Source organism: Grampus griseus, assembly GCF_964374135.1.
Source record: "Grampus griseus genome assembly, chromosome: 3".
NCBI lineage: Eukaryota > Metazoa > Chordata > Mammalia > Artiodactyla > Delphinidae > Grampus > Grampus griseus.
The window spans coordinates 53,023,177-53,036,244 of NC_139019.1; the positions used below are offsets into that span (position 1 = coordinate 53,023,177).

The 13,068-nt window shown below is 40.4% G+C and overlaps 1 protein-coding gene across 4 annotated transcripts in view; it reads left to right on the forward strand.

Annotated features, from left to right (window-relative positions):
* MAST4 (microtubule associated serine/threonine kinase family member 4) overlaps window positions 1–13,068 on the forward strand; it is a gene marked incomplete at its 5' end in the record, with an annotated part of 565,267 nt that overhangs the window by 488,780 nt on the left and 63,419 nt on the right. For all 4 annotated transcript variants that reach the window (XM_082651132.1, XM_082651135.1, XM_082651133.1 and 1 more), the window contains 2 exons: window positions 4,544–4,613; window positions 10,590–10,668. In XM_082651132.1, the coding sequence (XP_082507258.1) occupies window positions 4,544–4,613; window positions 10,590–10,668 (149 nt within the window). The remainder of the gene's footprint in view (window positions 1–4,543; window positions 4,614–10,589; window positions 10,669–13,068) is intronic.

A 13,068-nucleotide genomic window follows, 5' to 3' on the forward strand; every position in this document is an offset into this window, starting at 1 on the left:
TCTCTCTGTCCACTTAGAGTCTAAACAGCTGTCCAGGTTTAATTAATATTCTGCAGTTATATCTGGAGAGGAGCCAGTTTCTGAGACAGCTAAGTGAAAGGAGGATTTCTAACTCTTCTCTGGCGTCCGCTGGATCTGGTAGCATAGACTTAAAGTTCTCACGTGAAACTGAACTGTTATTTTTCAAAGTCCACTCAGCTTGAGGTCCCTGCATAACTTGTTCCATTGCCCCCTTTGTCTGCTGCCATAACATCTTATGAGGGGGTCCTAGGTTTGGTCCTGTGAAGTTTCGACTTAAGGTTTTTCAGCAGTGTCAATTCGTGGCTGAGAATCTCCTGCAGAACGATTAAGAAACACAGCGCTGGTTGTTATGGTGTAAAAAAGTCACAACGAATTTGAGCCGATCACCAAGTAATAACAACGAGGATTCAAGTGAGGGCTTACTCTTTTGATCTACCAGGAGCTTCAAATGGCAATTATCATTAATTCTTGGATCCCTCAAGTCCTGATAGAAAATCAGGGCAACCAGAAACTATCATTTCGTGAACAGACAGCTATTAAAAGCACATTAATAATCTATAGTGGGTATAGCATATGCCTTCTAAAAAGATTTGCAGCTTGTTTCTCTGTGGTAAAGACACAGGACTTCTCCAACCTAATTACAAAGCAATCAAACAATTTAATTAATCTGGAAATCACTTTCTTAACAATAACTGCCTCTAAAATGAGGCACCCTGTGTAGCTCCCTTAGGTAAAGTACTGTTTTGATGTACTGCCTGTGTATTAGCAACGCTAGTTGCCCCTGGGGATCCTGGAGTTAATTACCTATTCAACGCCTGACCACTACTAAGGTTTCCTTTACCAGGTCAGAAACAGTAGTCTATAAAGTGTCATGGCACTCAAACATCCAAGAGGCAGCACGTCCCTGGGAACAGCTGGATTTGTGTTATAAGCAAGTGTCGCACATATGGGCAGAGAATTAACTGGCACCAGTTTTCGTTTGAGAGTCTCTCAGGTATTGCTTTGCAGATGGGTGGATGAATTCAGAGAGCAGTGCTGTGAGCAGTGAAGGTCAAGTATAGGACTCTGGTTTCAATCCAGCTTACTTTCTTGTCCTGGAGAAGTGCTGTGCGTGTCCACAACAGTCTCGTCCTCATCTCTAAGTTAAGACTATATAAGGTGTGTTTTATAATTCAATCTGTTCTAAATTAGTGTTGTTTTGTATAACAAAATAGTACCCCTGGGCTTCCCTGGTGGCGCAGTGGTTGAGGGTCCGCCTGCCGATGCAGGGGACACGGGTTTGTGCCCCGGTCCGGGAGGATCCCACATGCCGCGGAGCGGCTGGGCCCGTGAGCCATGGCTGCTGAGCCTGCGCGTCCGGAGCCTGTGCTCTGCAACGGGAGAGGCCACAACAGTGAGAGGCCCGCGTACCGCAAAAAAAAATAAAATAAAATAGTACCCCTAAGACTTAAGAGACAACATAGAAATCAATTTTTATTTCAAATAAGAACAAAGACCTCGAAGATTGACTTCTGCCTATTTAATCTGCTAATCTTCTAATCTCTCCCTCAGGAAAATAGAGGAATTTTCTGTAACAAATGACAAAAATGTCTAGAATACTCATCTACCCTTTTCCTCTACTATTACTACCGCCCCACTTCTCTCTAAAAGTTCCCTGTTAATGGGACAGTCTACTCACACTGGAAGCCTCAGTCACTTTTAGTCTGTAATCTTTTTCATGACTTATTTCTAATCCATCACCAATTACCCTTGGTTTGCTCACCAGAATATCCTTTCCATTGGCTTTCCATGTCCTAATCTAGCTCCTTCTCCTCGGCAGCACATCTGTCCACTCGGCGTACTCAATGCCAGCTTAAAATCTCTTAGCATCTCTCTTGCATCCAAACATCTCTTAAGGCCTTCCACTAGGTAGTACCAATACATGTAGTTCACAACTCATTGGCTTTACCAGTCTGAATTCCCTGCTTGTAGAGAGCCTGTCTCCACTGCATTGCCCCGCTGTGTTTGGGTTGATTCTGTCCCCTTTCTGAAGTCCTTCCATTCCTTCTGTTTATCTCCAGCTTGCTGAACTGACCTCAAATTAAGCTATAGTGTCTCGTCCTTAAGGAATTATCAGTCTAGTTCATGCCACCTTCATTTTCTCCAATATCCCGTTGCACTTAAGGGCCTTTGTGATAATGCAGGGGCGTGTATTTGCATTTCAACTAGCTCTTCAGTCAGACATGAAACAAGAAGAAAGATCTGTAGTTAGTAAGATAATAGGAATGGCTCTATAGCTTGGAGTTGAGGAACATTGTCAGTGGAAGTGCCTGAAAAGGCAGCATGGAATAGGAAGACAAAACCCGAAGATGAGAAATGGTTAATGGTAGCCCTGGGTTTTTTGTTTGTTTGTTTGTTTAAAGAGCAGAGTTAAATTAACCTACCTCTGTATCTCCATCTCTGCCCATTCATCCTCAAAGTGATGGTCCGCCATGTATTATAAGATGTTACATAGCTTCCTGGGGGACCACTCCTTAAAATCTCTAAAAGTGAAAAGGTTTTTAAGATAATTCCTTGTCTCTCCCTCCTTCAGAGTCTTAAAAACATTTAATAAGCTCTCTCTAGTTGTTCTGGTTGATCTCATATAATCTCCAGATATAGTGTTCTCTTTACAAAGAACACAGGGCTAAGAATTTGCTGCCAAGTTTCACTGGCCTTATTATTTATTCTCAGTGAATAGGGTAGCAGGGATTGTTCTCAGAATGCCTTGGCTTCAATCAATTGTTTTGTTTCTCCTCATAATTTACTGGTAGTTTGCTCTGTGTGGGGTGTGAGCAAAGCCAACGTTTTTTTCCCAAATAAAAACAAAATCGACATGGAGATTTCTGGCATTTGATTTGTTTCCCTTTAGAAACAATATTTCTAGCCATCTTGAAATCAAGACCTTTTAAGGAATATGAAGAGTGATGCACAAACTAAATTGGGGAGGGGGGGCAGGGGGAATGAAGGCTGTTGGGAAAAGTTCAAAGAACTTAATTTAGCTGTGTAGATAAATGGACAAAAAGAGTCCTGGATTGCTGGATGGCAAATGCAGAATCCATTTCTCCAGGGGCCCAAGGAACAACAGATGCAAAGGCATGATAAATTTCATTGCTGCAGGGGGAAAATGCTTCTTGATTCTCTATCCCTAAAGAAATGGGCTTTTCAGTGCTTCCCAGTTAAATGGCTTTAATTGTACTGTCTGTCAGAAACTTAATGGCATCTGTTGATGCCATCACTATAAAATCTGCAACTTTAATTGAAAAATTTCAGTAGAGGTGTAGCTAGTCCAGAAGTCCTCAAGGTAACACTGAAATTATCCACTTTAATGCATTAATCTATTCTTTTTGCACACAGGTAATAAATTGTTTACCTTTATAGCCAGGTACTGACTTGAAGGTGCCGCCTTGTATTCCTTACCCCTAATTACAATTGTCACTTCCGGTAAAAAATCAGTAATGTGGCAACTGGCTTGTTGTTAAGGATTAAACATGTCTTCTTGATTTATTTTCTGTGTTTCAAGAACATGCAGGATTAGTTTGCCACCTTTCCTAACCTCCTTATTTACACCAGCTACAGTCCCATCCGGTCCTCAGGAAATTCTCAACCTAATTAAACATGCAGAGGGAAGCAGGGTGGTCTGGAGTGCCCTGAACCTCCCCTCACCTGCTGCCTGCCAAGCTTTCTCAGTGATCAGTAGCAGGTTACATGTTCTGATGGGAAAAGTAGCAAGTCCCCCAGGAGCTGCCGCCTTACAGTAAGCAACCCGTGCTCCACCTGCCTCCAGAGGACTTGGGGAAGACACCCTCTGCCAGCCTCTGTGTGTGGCTTTTAAAGGCTGCCTGGCCAGTCACCACCCAGCTGCTTAGGAGCAGAGAGACTATTGAAGGAAATACGGATAAGGGTTAGTCCTGCTGGGCCACTAGGCCATGCTGAGATAGAGCTGGATCATTTGAGGAATAGGTCTGAACTGTTGGGTTCTCCCCAGTATTTTATGACTTGTTCTGACATTTCTCCCTTTAAAATATGTACTTTGAAATATGAGGATTCATTTTTGAGAACTCAGAATTTTATTTCGGTTTCTGTAAATAAAAATATCAAGACTGCCTCCTTAAAATAGAAATCCTCACCCTCCCAATTGAAGCATATACTTCTCCATCCATCCTGCTGTTGGAAACGTTAACATCTGGAAGAGTAGGAACCAGGACATTTGTATATTCATTATTCTGTAGGACTGAAATAATTAGGTTGTTAAATATATGGAAAACTGCTGGTTGGTGATGTAGGTTTGTTTATTCATATATTACACATTTGGAAAGCTGTGCTGGAGCTCAAGCTGACCGCCTGTCTCTGCTCCAAGTAAAAGTAAAACATTTTTTGAGGAGATGGACATTTTACAAAAGTATGCAGAAACTTACTACTAAAGAGAAGAATGTTTGGGATGTAGATAAAGATACAAAAACAAAGTCATGATGTCAAGTTTTTTTCTTCTTTCTCTCTACAGGAAATAGCCCTCAAGATAGTCCAAGAAACTTCTCCCCCAGTGCCTCTGCCCATTTTTCATTTGCACGGAGGTAAGGATTTCTTGTGAGTAGAATAATGAAGTGTTATGTGGAGAATCCCATCCCCCCACCCCACTCCCTCCACTACCCTTTAAGGCTATATGTACCTCTCTTGGTCCTTCCTAGATGGTGGGCTCTCACTGAGGGCAGGAGAAAACCATTTCCACCTTTTCTCCCATCCCCAGTGCAGTGTCTCATACATGCTTTTGATGATCAACAGATTTTTACTGAATTATCTGAGCTTATATTATAAGAACTTGATTCACCTATATGTCTTGGTGCAATTGCTTTTGTTGTTGTTGAAATACCTTTTTTTTCCCCCCTTAATAAAAATGACCTTACTTGGGATCACAAGGTATAAACTCTAAGATGCCTTTCCTTGAGGGCACCAAGCCAGCAATTTAGTGATCTCCCTGAGGTAAAGCCATGAGGATGTTTTATGTTTGCTCTTCCTATCTGAGTTAGAATTGGACACCAGATATCAAAGTTATATGTCTCATATCTGGGTCAGTGAGTCATGAGAAAGTATTGTTGCTCAGAGGACAGTGGGCATATGATCTATTATCAAACCTTTTCAGTTCTGGATCTTCTACTGTGATTTCTCCCAGTCAGAGGAGTCTACACAGCCACCTCTTCTGTGTTGTGTGTGTGGAATTAGTGTACTTCACCCTGTCACATTCAAATCTTCACCTTCCTGGGTTCCGTCATCCCTCTCAACATGTATATACCCTGCCTTCTTCCACCCAGGAAAAACACACGGAAAACAAAATTGTCCCTTTAGCTAGGTTTCTGCATATTCAGAATGAATTCATTTTATGGTCTGTTTATATATATATATATGTGTGTGTATGTGTGTATATATATATATGTATATATATATATACATATATATATATATTTTTTTTTTTTTTTGCCTGCGTTGGGTCTTCATTGCTGCGCGCGGGCTTTTCTCTAGTTGTGGCGAGCGGGGGCTCCTCTTCATTGCGGTGCGCGGGCTTCTCATTGTGGTGGCTTCTCTTGTTGTGGAGCACAGGCTTTAGGCGCGCAGGCTTCAGTAGTTGTGGCACGTGGGCTCAGTAGTTGTGGCTCTTGGGCTCTAGAGCGCAGGCTCAGTCGTTGTGGCGCACAGGCTTAGTTGCTCCGCGGCATGTGGGATCTTCCTGGCCAGGGATCGAACCCGTGTCTCCTGCACTGGCAGGTGGATTCTTAACCACTGCACCACCAGGGAAGTCCCTGTCCTAGATATTTGTTAAATTTTCTTCAGAGACCTAATCATACCTTGAAATGAATTAAAGTAGCATTTAATTAAGACACATAGGTAGGTTAAAAAAATAGATTTAACACATGTTACTCACGAGCAAAACCTGCAACGTCTTCACTGTCTTTTGTCAGCGTTCAATGCATTTTATATAACTAAATCCAGAGAAAAGGATGTGCTTGCAGCGTTTTCAGAATTCCTGATAATTAAGATTCTCTTGTAAAATCACACATTCCCCACCATATGGTAAATGCCTGTGTGTACCAGGCCTCCACCATAGGGAGGACACAAGAGTAATTAAGACGTGATCTCCAACGAACTTCCTGAGACCGACACCCCAATTTTCCCCAATTCCAACTTTGATACTTTCAGTGCTCATTTTAAGCACCATAAAGAAAATGTGACAATTAGCTGGTCTCACAAAGCCTGTGTTTGTTTGCCCAATGAGTATTAATTCACTGTGGTGGTACCATTCTAAGTGAAAAGGGAACTCTTATAAAAACTGATTTTAAAAAAAGAGAACATACCATAGTCTTTAAAATACATTTCTCTTAAAAAGGGAATGCCTTTAATTACTTTTAGTAGAAAGAAAATGCAAATGTCATTATAGCCCACATTTAAACGTGACTGAAATCAGTCTTTTAATCCTGCCAGATTTATAAAAATGAAGAGAATCTAATAATTAAGTGGCTGACTGGAGGACAGATGAATCTGGTTTCTATGCTTTAAAAAAAAAAATACACAAACCCCTAGGCATGTTAATTTTCGACAAATAAACCATAAACCGTAACAGAAGATTATCACAGGAGACCTCTGGTTCATTTTGCAGGAATTTCCAGATGGAACTCCCTCCACACTCTTCAAAAAGCATTAATTTAGATTAGGACATGAGTGATCATCTTTCTGAACTTTTATTCAAGTAAATAGAACCCTGTGTTTGCTCTGCGAACTCAAATTGGCCTATTTTTATTTGACATCAGTCATCTTTCTCTTCCATTTTCAAGTTGATTTTTCATTCAAGAAACATGGAAATTCCATGGGTCTCCATTCCCCACCATTTGGCATGCATTTCTGAGCCTTTAGGAAGTAATGCCATTTAGGGAGTCCCACGTTTTATCATTTTGTATATTCAGTCCAACAGAGGGGAGAGATTGTCCTATTTTAAAAATTATTCTTGGGTGACGGGATAAAGGTCAGACTTATTAATCTTTTCTGATCTTACTTATAACGTGATAATTTACCCCCCAGTAGACATCCCCTGTAATGTTGAATTTCAGACTGGGAAATAGGATGACACACACTTGCTTTCCATATTATCTAATAGGTGTTTGAGAGCAAAATTATCGAGTTAATTTTTTAATATCGAGTTAAAAGGATGAAAATGAGCATCATAGTGTAGTAGATTTTGTCTGGAGCAAGGAAACATATTTTGTAATTTGCTAATCACTGTGATGAAGCTGGTTTACAATCCATCTGATTGTGGAGTTACTTAATGTTTTATTCCTTGGTGGTGGTAAACTGGAGGTAATGACATTGTTCTGCCTTCCCCAGAAGTTGTAGAGGTTTAGGTAACATAAATCGCTTTCATTTTCATTAGAAATATAGAGAGAGGCACTTCCCTGGTGGTACAGTAGTTAAGAATCTGCCTGCCAATTCAGGGGACACGGGTTCGAGCTCTGGTCCGGGAAGATCCCATACGCTGCATAGCAGCTAAGCACGTGCGCCACAACTACTGAGCCTGCACTCTAGAGCCCGTGAGCCACAGCTACTGAGCCCACGTGCCACAATTACTGAAGCCCATGCGCCTAGAGCCCATGCTCTGCAACAAGAGAAGCCACCGCAATGAGAAGCCTGCACACAGTAACAAAGACCCAATGCAACCACAAATAAATAAATAAATTTTTAAAAATTTTAAAAAAATTTAAAAAAGGAAATAGAGCCCTGGATAATCGTTGTGGATGTCTCCTAGCTGTCTAGCTGTTATTTATCAGATTAAATCTCAGAATATATTTCCGTAAGCAAATTACTGGAACAGACCTGCCTGCTGAGAGGTCAGGTCATGAGACACTTGTTGAGCACTGGTGGGCAGAGTTACTCTGGTTGCATTATATTGGCATAATTCATCTTGTTCCAGTATCAGCTAGACCATAAAATGTTTCACACCAGATGACTGTAACAAACAAAGAAATCTTCCTCTTCATACAGTTGTAATAGGGACTTTTCTTTCTTCCTTTGTTGTATACCATATTAATCTAACTTTTTGTGGTTAGTGTTGAAATGATGTGGGTTTTTTGGTTTTGGGGGGGGGGGGGTTTGTGTTTTGTTTGCCAATCTCTTTGTATCCTGTGTTCCCATCAGGTGTTTTTCCCTTCTTACTTTTTCATTTTGTGTAACATTAAGATTTCCACCCACAAAGAAAGCACTCTTTTCAAAAAAGCCTTGTTGCTTTGGCAAGAATGTACTCTTGTTTTCAGGTAACATTTTACTGGTAGCTGCTGCAAAGAAAAGAGAACATTGTTAGTAGGATCCAAATTATACTTGTGTGATAGCTTTCTTCAAAAAAGGGCATGCTCTCTCTTAAGCACTGTATATAGCATATATAGGAATTTCTGACGTGCAGTTGTCATGGTGATGAAAATGCAATGGTCCTTTGTGCTCCATTTGAGTAAATAGACACGGACAACTTAGGGAACTTTATGAGACATAACTTATTTCTGGTCCGTGGCTGCACAGAGTACTGAGCATATTCTTGTTTAAACATCTTTCTAGTTGTGTGTTTTCCAGAGTAAGCAAATGTAATTTATGCTTCAGAACTAATAAGAACATGTCTCCTCTTGGAGTTGTTCATTCATCTGAAATATGTTCATTGATACCTGAGGGAAAGGAGAGTTAAGGAATCACAAAGCAAAATCATGGTGGGGGAAATTGTGTCCCTCACTCTTTCCAGAGACTAGTTTCTGATAATTGCTATTAAATGGACTGAACAAGTCCATTTAAAAATTGGAGGTGTTTAAAATAGAGAGTCCAGGAATGGGTTAAGTCTTTAATAATTAGGTAAATAAACTAGATCCAACCTGTGTCCATTTAATTGATGGTCAGATGTCTTTATAAGCATGTTTTTAGAATTCTTTTCTTTTAACATTTTCAGTAGTATAAAATTATTTCTAGAGAACATGTGGTTTATTTCTTTTCATTCCTTTTATCTGGTATATTTACAAACATCTTATTTTGCTTCTTTTTTTAAAAAAAAACATACTTGATTCAATTGTACTCCAATCGTGGTCACAGAAACGACAGGTAAATTTTACTAAAATCTTAACATTGTACTACTTCTGTGATTTGTCCACCTGAATTTCCCCATTTTGTCTTTGTGGACCATTTGCATTTATCGGAGGCAACATCCCTGGTGGCCTATGATTGTATCCTCCCTTGACTGTAATTTAGGCTAAAATGTCAGTTTTTTACATAAACATCTGATTGTGACATTTCTCAAATTCAAGTCGAATGCTGGTGAATTCCCTGACTTCAACTTATTGTGAATGTGTCTGTGGTAAATTTGGTCTACTCTTGTCTCTCATTTGGTAAATTAATCTAATCATGAGTTACAGAAGGTCTGCACATGATCCGGCATCTAAGAAAGCAGTGTAGCTCTTTAGAAAAGTATGCGTTTCCTGTATTCCTCGTGGCAAATGTGTGTATATTTGTTTTCACGCTGTTATGTGATTTTGAAGGCATAGTCCACTCAAAATTGCTAGTAAATGAATGGTTCTGGAATGCCAGAGATTTCAGAAAATTGACTTTCCGGTGTCCCCTTGCCTTAGCGACAGTGTTGTCTTTGCTCCTTCAGCAACTCATCTGAGACCCTTGTAATGACTATAATTCATAGCCAGAGTTCAACCCAGAAGCTCTCCATCCTGTTACGACTTGGAGATAAAAACCGTACTCTGTTAAGACTCCTGACAGCTTTGCCTCTACGATTAGGGCAGGTAACCCTACTCTTTGCATTAGGTTCTATCGCTAGTGGAGAATTTTCATTCTTCACTCCCTCTCACTGGCTAGAGCTGGGCTGCATACTCATAAACCCTGCAAGAGGCTTTTGCTGGAACACTTTATAAAGCCAGGTCATGTCAGAAGGTATAATAACTCTTAAGAGAGTCTGTGCACAAGGTCAGTCACTTTCTTAGTGCTCAAATTATTTGCCACTTAAGGCTTGAGCCGGTCTTGAGCCCCCTGATCCCTTCTCCCCTCGGTGTGATGAGTAGGACTGCTCCCTTGAAAATAATAAGCAGCAAGTCCTGAGGATGCAATGGAAGTCCCCACAGGCTCTTGTACCATGCTGGAATGCAGGCCCTTCCGAAGATCATGGCCCCGGTTATCAGTTTCCAGATAAGAGTGTTTTTTCCTCCTCCCTTTCTGTTTTTATTCATCGGAATCTGCTGAGTCTGACTGATGTAATTATCCCTGGTATTCATTTTGTCAAAGTGTATTAGTGAGAGATCAATAATATGGACCACCCCATTCACTTTCTGCTTGTTTGGGTGTATTGATTCACTTTAAATAAAAGTCAACCTGCTGTATAACATTTGTTTACTCTGGCCCTTGCTGAACATTTCCACATCCTCACTGACTGTGTTTGTGTCATTTGTTCAACTAAAAATACTCGGTTTCCCTGGGGTTCCTATGTAACCGTAATCCAGTGTTGGCCTAAGCTAATCTCACTTTCTCACCAGGACTGATGGACGCCGCTGGTCCTTGGCTTCTCTCCCCTCCTCTGGCTATGGGACAAACACGCCCAGCTCCACGGTCTCTGTGAGTGCCCGACTTTTCCTCTCTCACACCCCAGAGCTCTTACACAGGCAGTGCTTTCTCTGGGTGCTTCCTGATAGGAAGGAAAGGATAAATTCTGCATATCTGCCCCTCAGAGCAGGCAACACATCAGATGATGAGCTGACAAACATTAAAAGGACATACTTTTTGCTGCACGCTTTTAAACTATGATGCACAAGTTGAGTGAGTCCCCGGATCACCAGTTGGGAGGAGACTGGGAGCTTTCTTTTTCATACTATTTGGTGTTTTGGGTGGGAAGAGGAAACACAATCTGGTTTCATTGCTTTGGCTCCATGCCAGTGATATTAGTACTGAAAATGCCATTAAACTTTGATGGCCTAGGTCGTTTTTTTTCTTGTGTGGCTTATATGCAGAGGTTTTTTTTTTAGTTTTTCTCATTCAAAGGAAAAAAATGTCAAGCCTTAAATCTGTGCCTTCTGGATAAGAACTTTCTTTTAAGGAGAGACTAAAAGAACTTAGTAGTAAAGAGACAAGATGAAACAATGAAAATAGGATAGAGGAAGAAGGGATACTCTTGCCACAAACTACATTTCAACAGGAGCCCTAGCAATTACTAGAAGTGATTCAGTGGGTCAGATACATGCTTTCTCAGTTTAAATTAGTGATGTTGTGAGCTTTATTTATTTATTTATTTTACTTTTTAAAAATTGAAGTATAGTTGATTTACAATGTTGTGTTAATTTCTGCTGTACAACAAAGTGACTCAGTTATACACATATTTCAGATGTTGAAAGTATGGGCCGCCACAGTGTGAACATGAACGCTGAAATTGATTGACCAAAAAGCAAAAAGAATAATTTTCAAATTTTAAGTGGTGTTCTTCCCTAGACTCCTAAGTGTCTCCGATTAGAACCCAACCACCAGTAAACAGAGTACTTGTCCCCTGTGGCTTACTCGTACATACTCTCACTGAATCCTCCCCATGCCCCAAATGTGTATCATGTTCCTTGACTCTAAATCCTTTTTATTTTTACTATATCGCCTTGCTTTGCCCTTCAGTCAAGTTTTATTATAGTTTGGATACAGAAATTTCTCTTTTGCAAGAAAAATAGGGGAGAACACAGGATCTTTCTTCTTTCCATCTCTAGTAAATCATACGTTATTTTAAAAAGTGAATCCAAAAAGCAAAGGTGAGCTACGTAGAATTGGACCCCATTTGGTACAGATTACTTTGGAAATTATATTTTTATAAATACTTATTATGTGTTAGGTACTAGTCTCACTACTTACAACGCATTGATTGGCTTAATTGTAGAAACATACCTCATAATGTGGTTGTCATTATTGTCATCATTTTATGGATCAAAACTCTGAGGCACAGAGAATGAACCAAAGGGCTGTCTACTAACCCCCTTGTCGTAGCAATAAGAATACAAGTAAGGGTTCTAGGCGCTTGGCTTTTTTTTTAAGGAATTTACAAGGTATTTCTTAAAACAAACCTGATAATGAATAAATCTGACCTGGCCATGTGTCATAATGGAATCACTGCTGTCCCTGATTTGCATATATGCCTAAAGAGAAAGCTTCCTGAGACAATTTTTAGTCACACACATGTATTCTGTGTTTCTAACAGCTTCTGCCCAGAGGTAGGGCAGCTTTTCTCTTAAGTGTTTCTTTTATTGAAGAAGGTAGTATCGTATAATTTTTGATCTCTTATTCCTATTTTTCCCTTCAAAATCAAATTTTAACTTTCAAAATTAACCTTTTTACCAAAAGACCAAAGGAACTGTTAAATCTGTGGAGTGTAGGTTCTGTTGCCCAGAAGTTTGGCTATTTTTTCTCCTTATTGGTTATTGATAAAAACGCTAATTGAGGGCTTCCCTGGTGGCGCAGTGGTTGAGAGTCCGCCTGCCGATGCAGGGGACGCGGGTTCGTGCCCCGGTCCGGGAAGGTCCCACATGCCGCGGAGTGGCTGGGCCCGTGAGCCATGGCCTCTGAGCCTGCGCGTCCGGAGCCTGTGCTCCGCCGCAACAGGAGAGGCCACAACAGTGAGAGGCCCGCGTACTGCAAAAAAAAAAAAAAAAATGCTAATTGAAAATCTAAAATGCTGCTTCTCATGTCCCCCAGTTTCTTTATGTTCTCGCCCTTCATATATTAGGGCGAACATTGTGCAAAACTGCTTAGGAGTTGCATTTTCTTCTTTTCTAAATCTAACCTGAATCACTCTTAGAGTCTCATTTTCTGGGCTAACTGGTTGTGTTGTAGCTAATTAGAAATGCATTTTAGTTGTTTCTTAAGATGAAAACATAGAATATGTACAAATAAGTGACAGACACTTTGAAAATGCAGCTTAAGTTTTACAGATAATTGTTGTTAGCTGAATTCCAGAATCACTAACCCTGAAAGGTAAACGCCATGTCT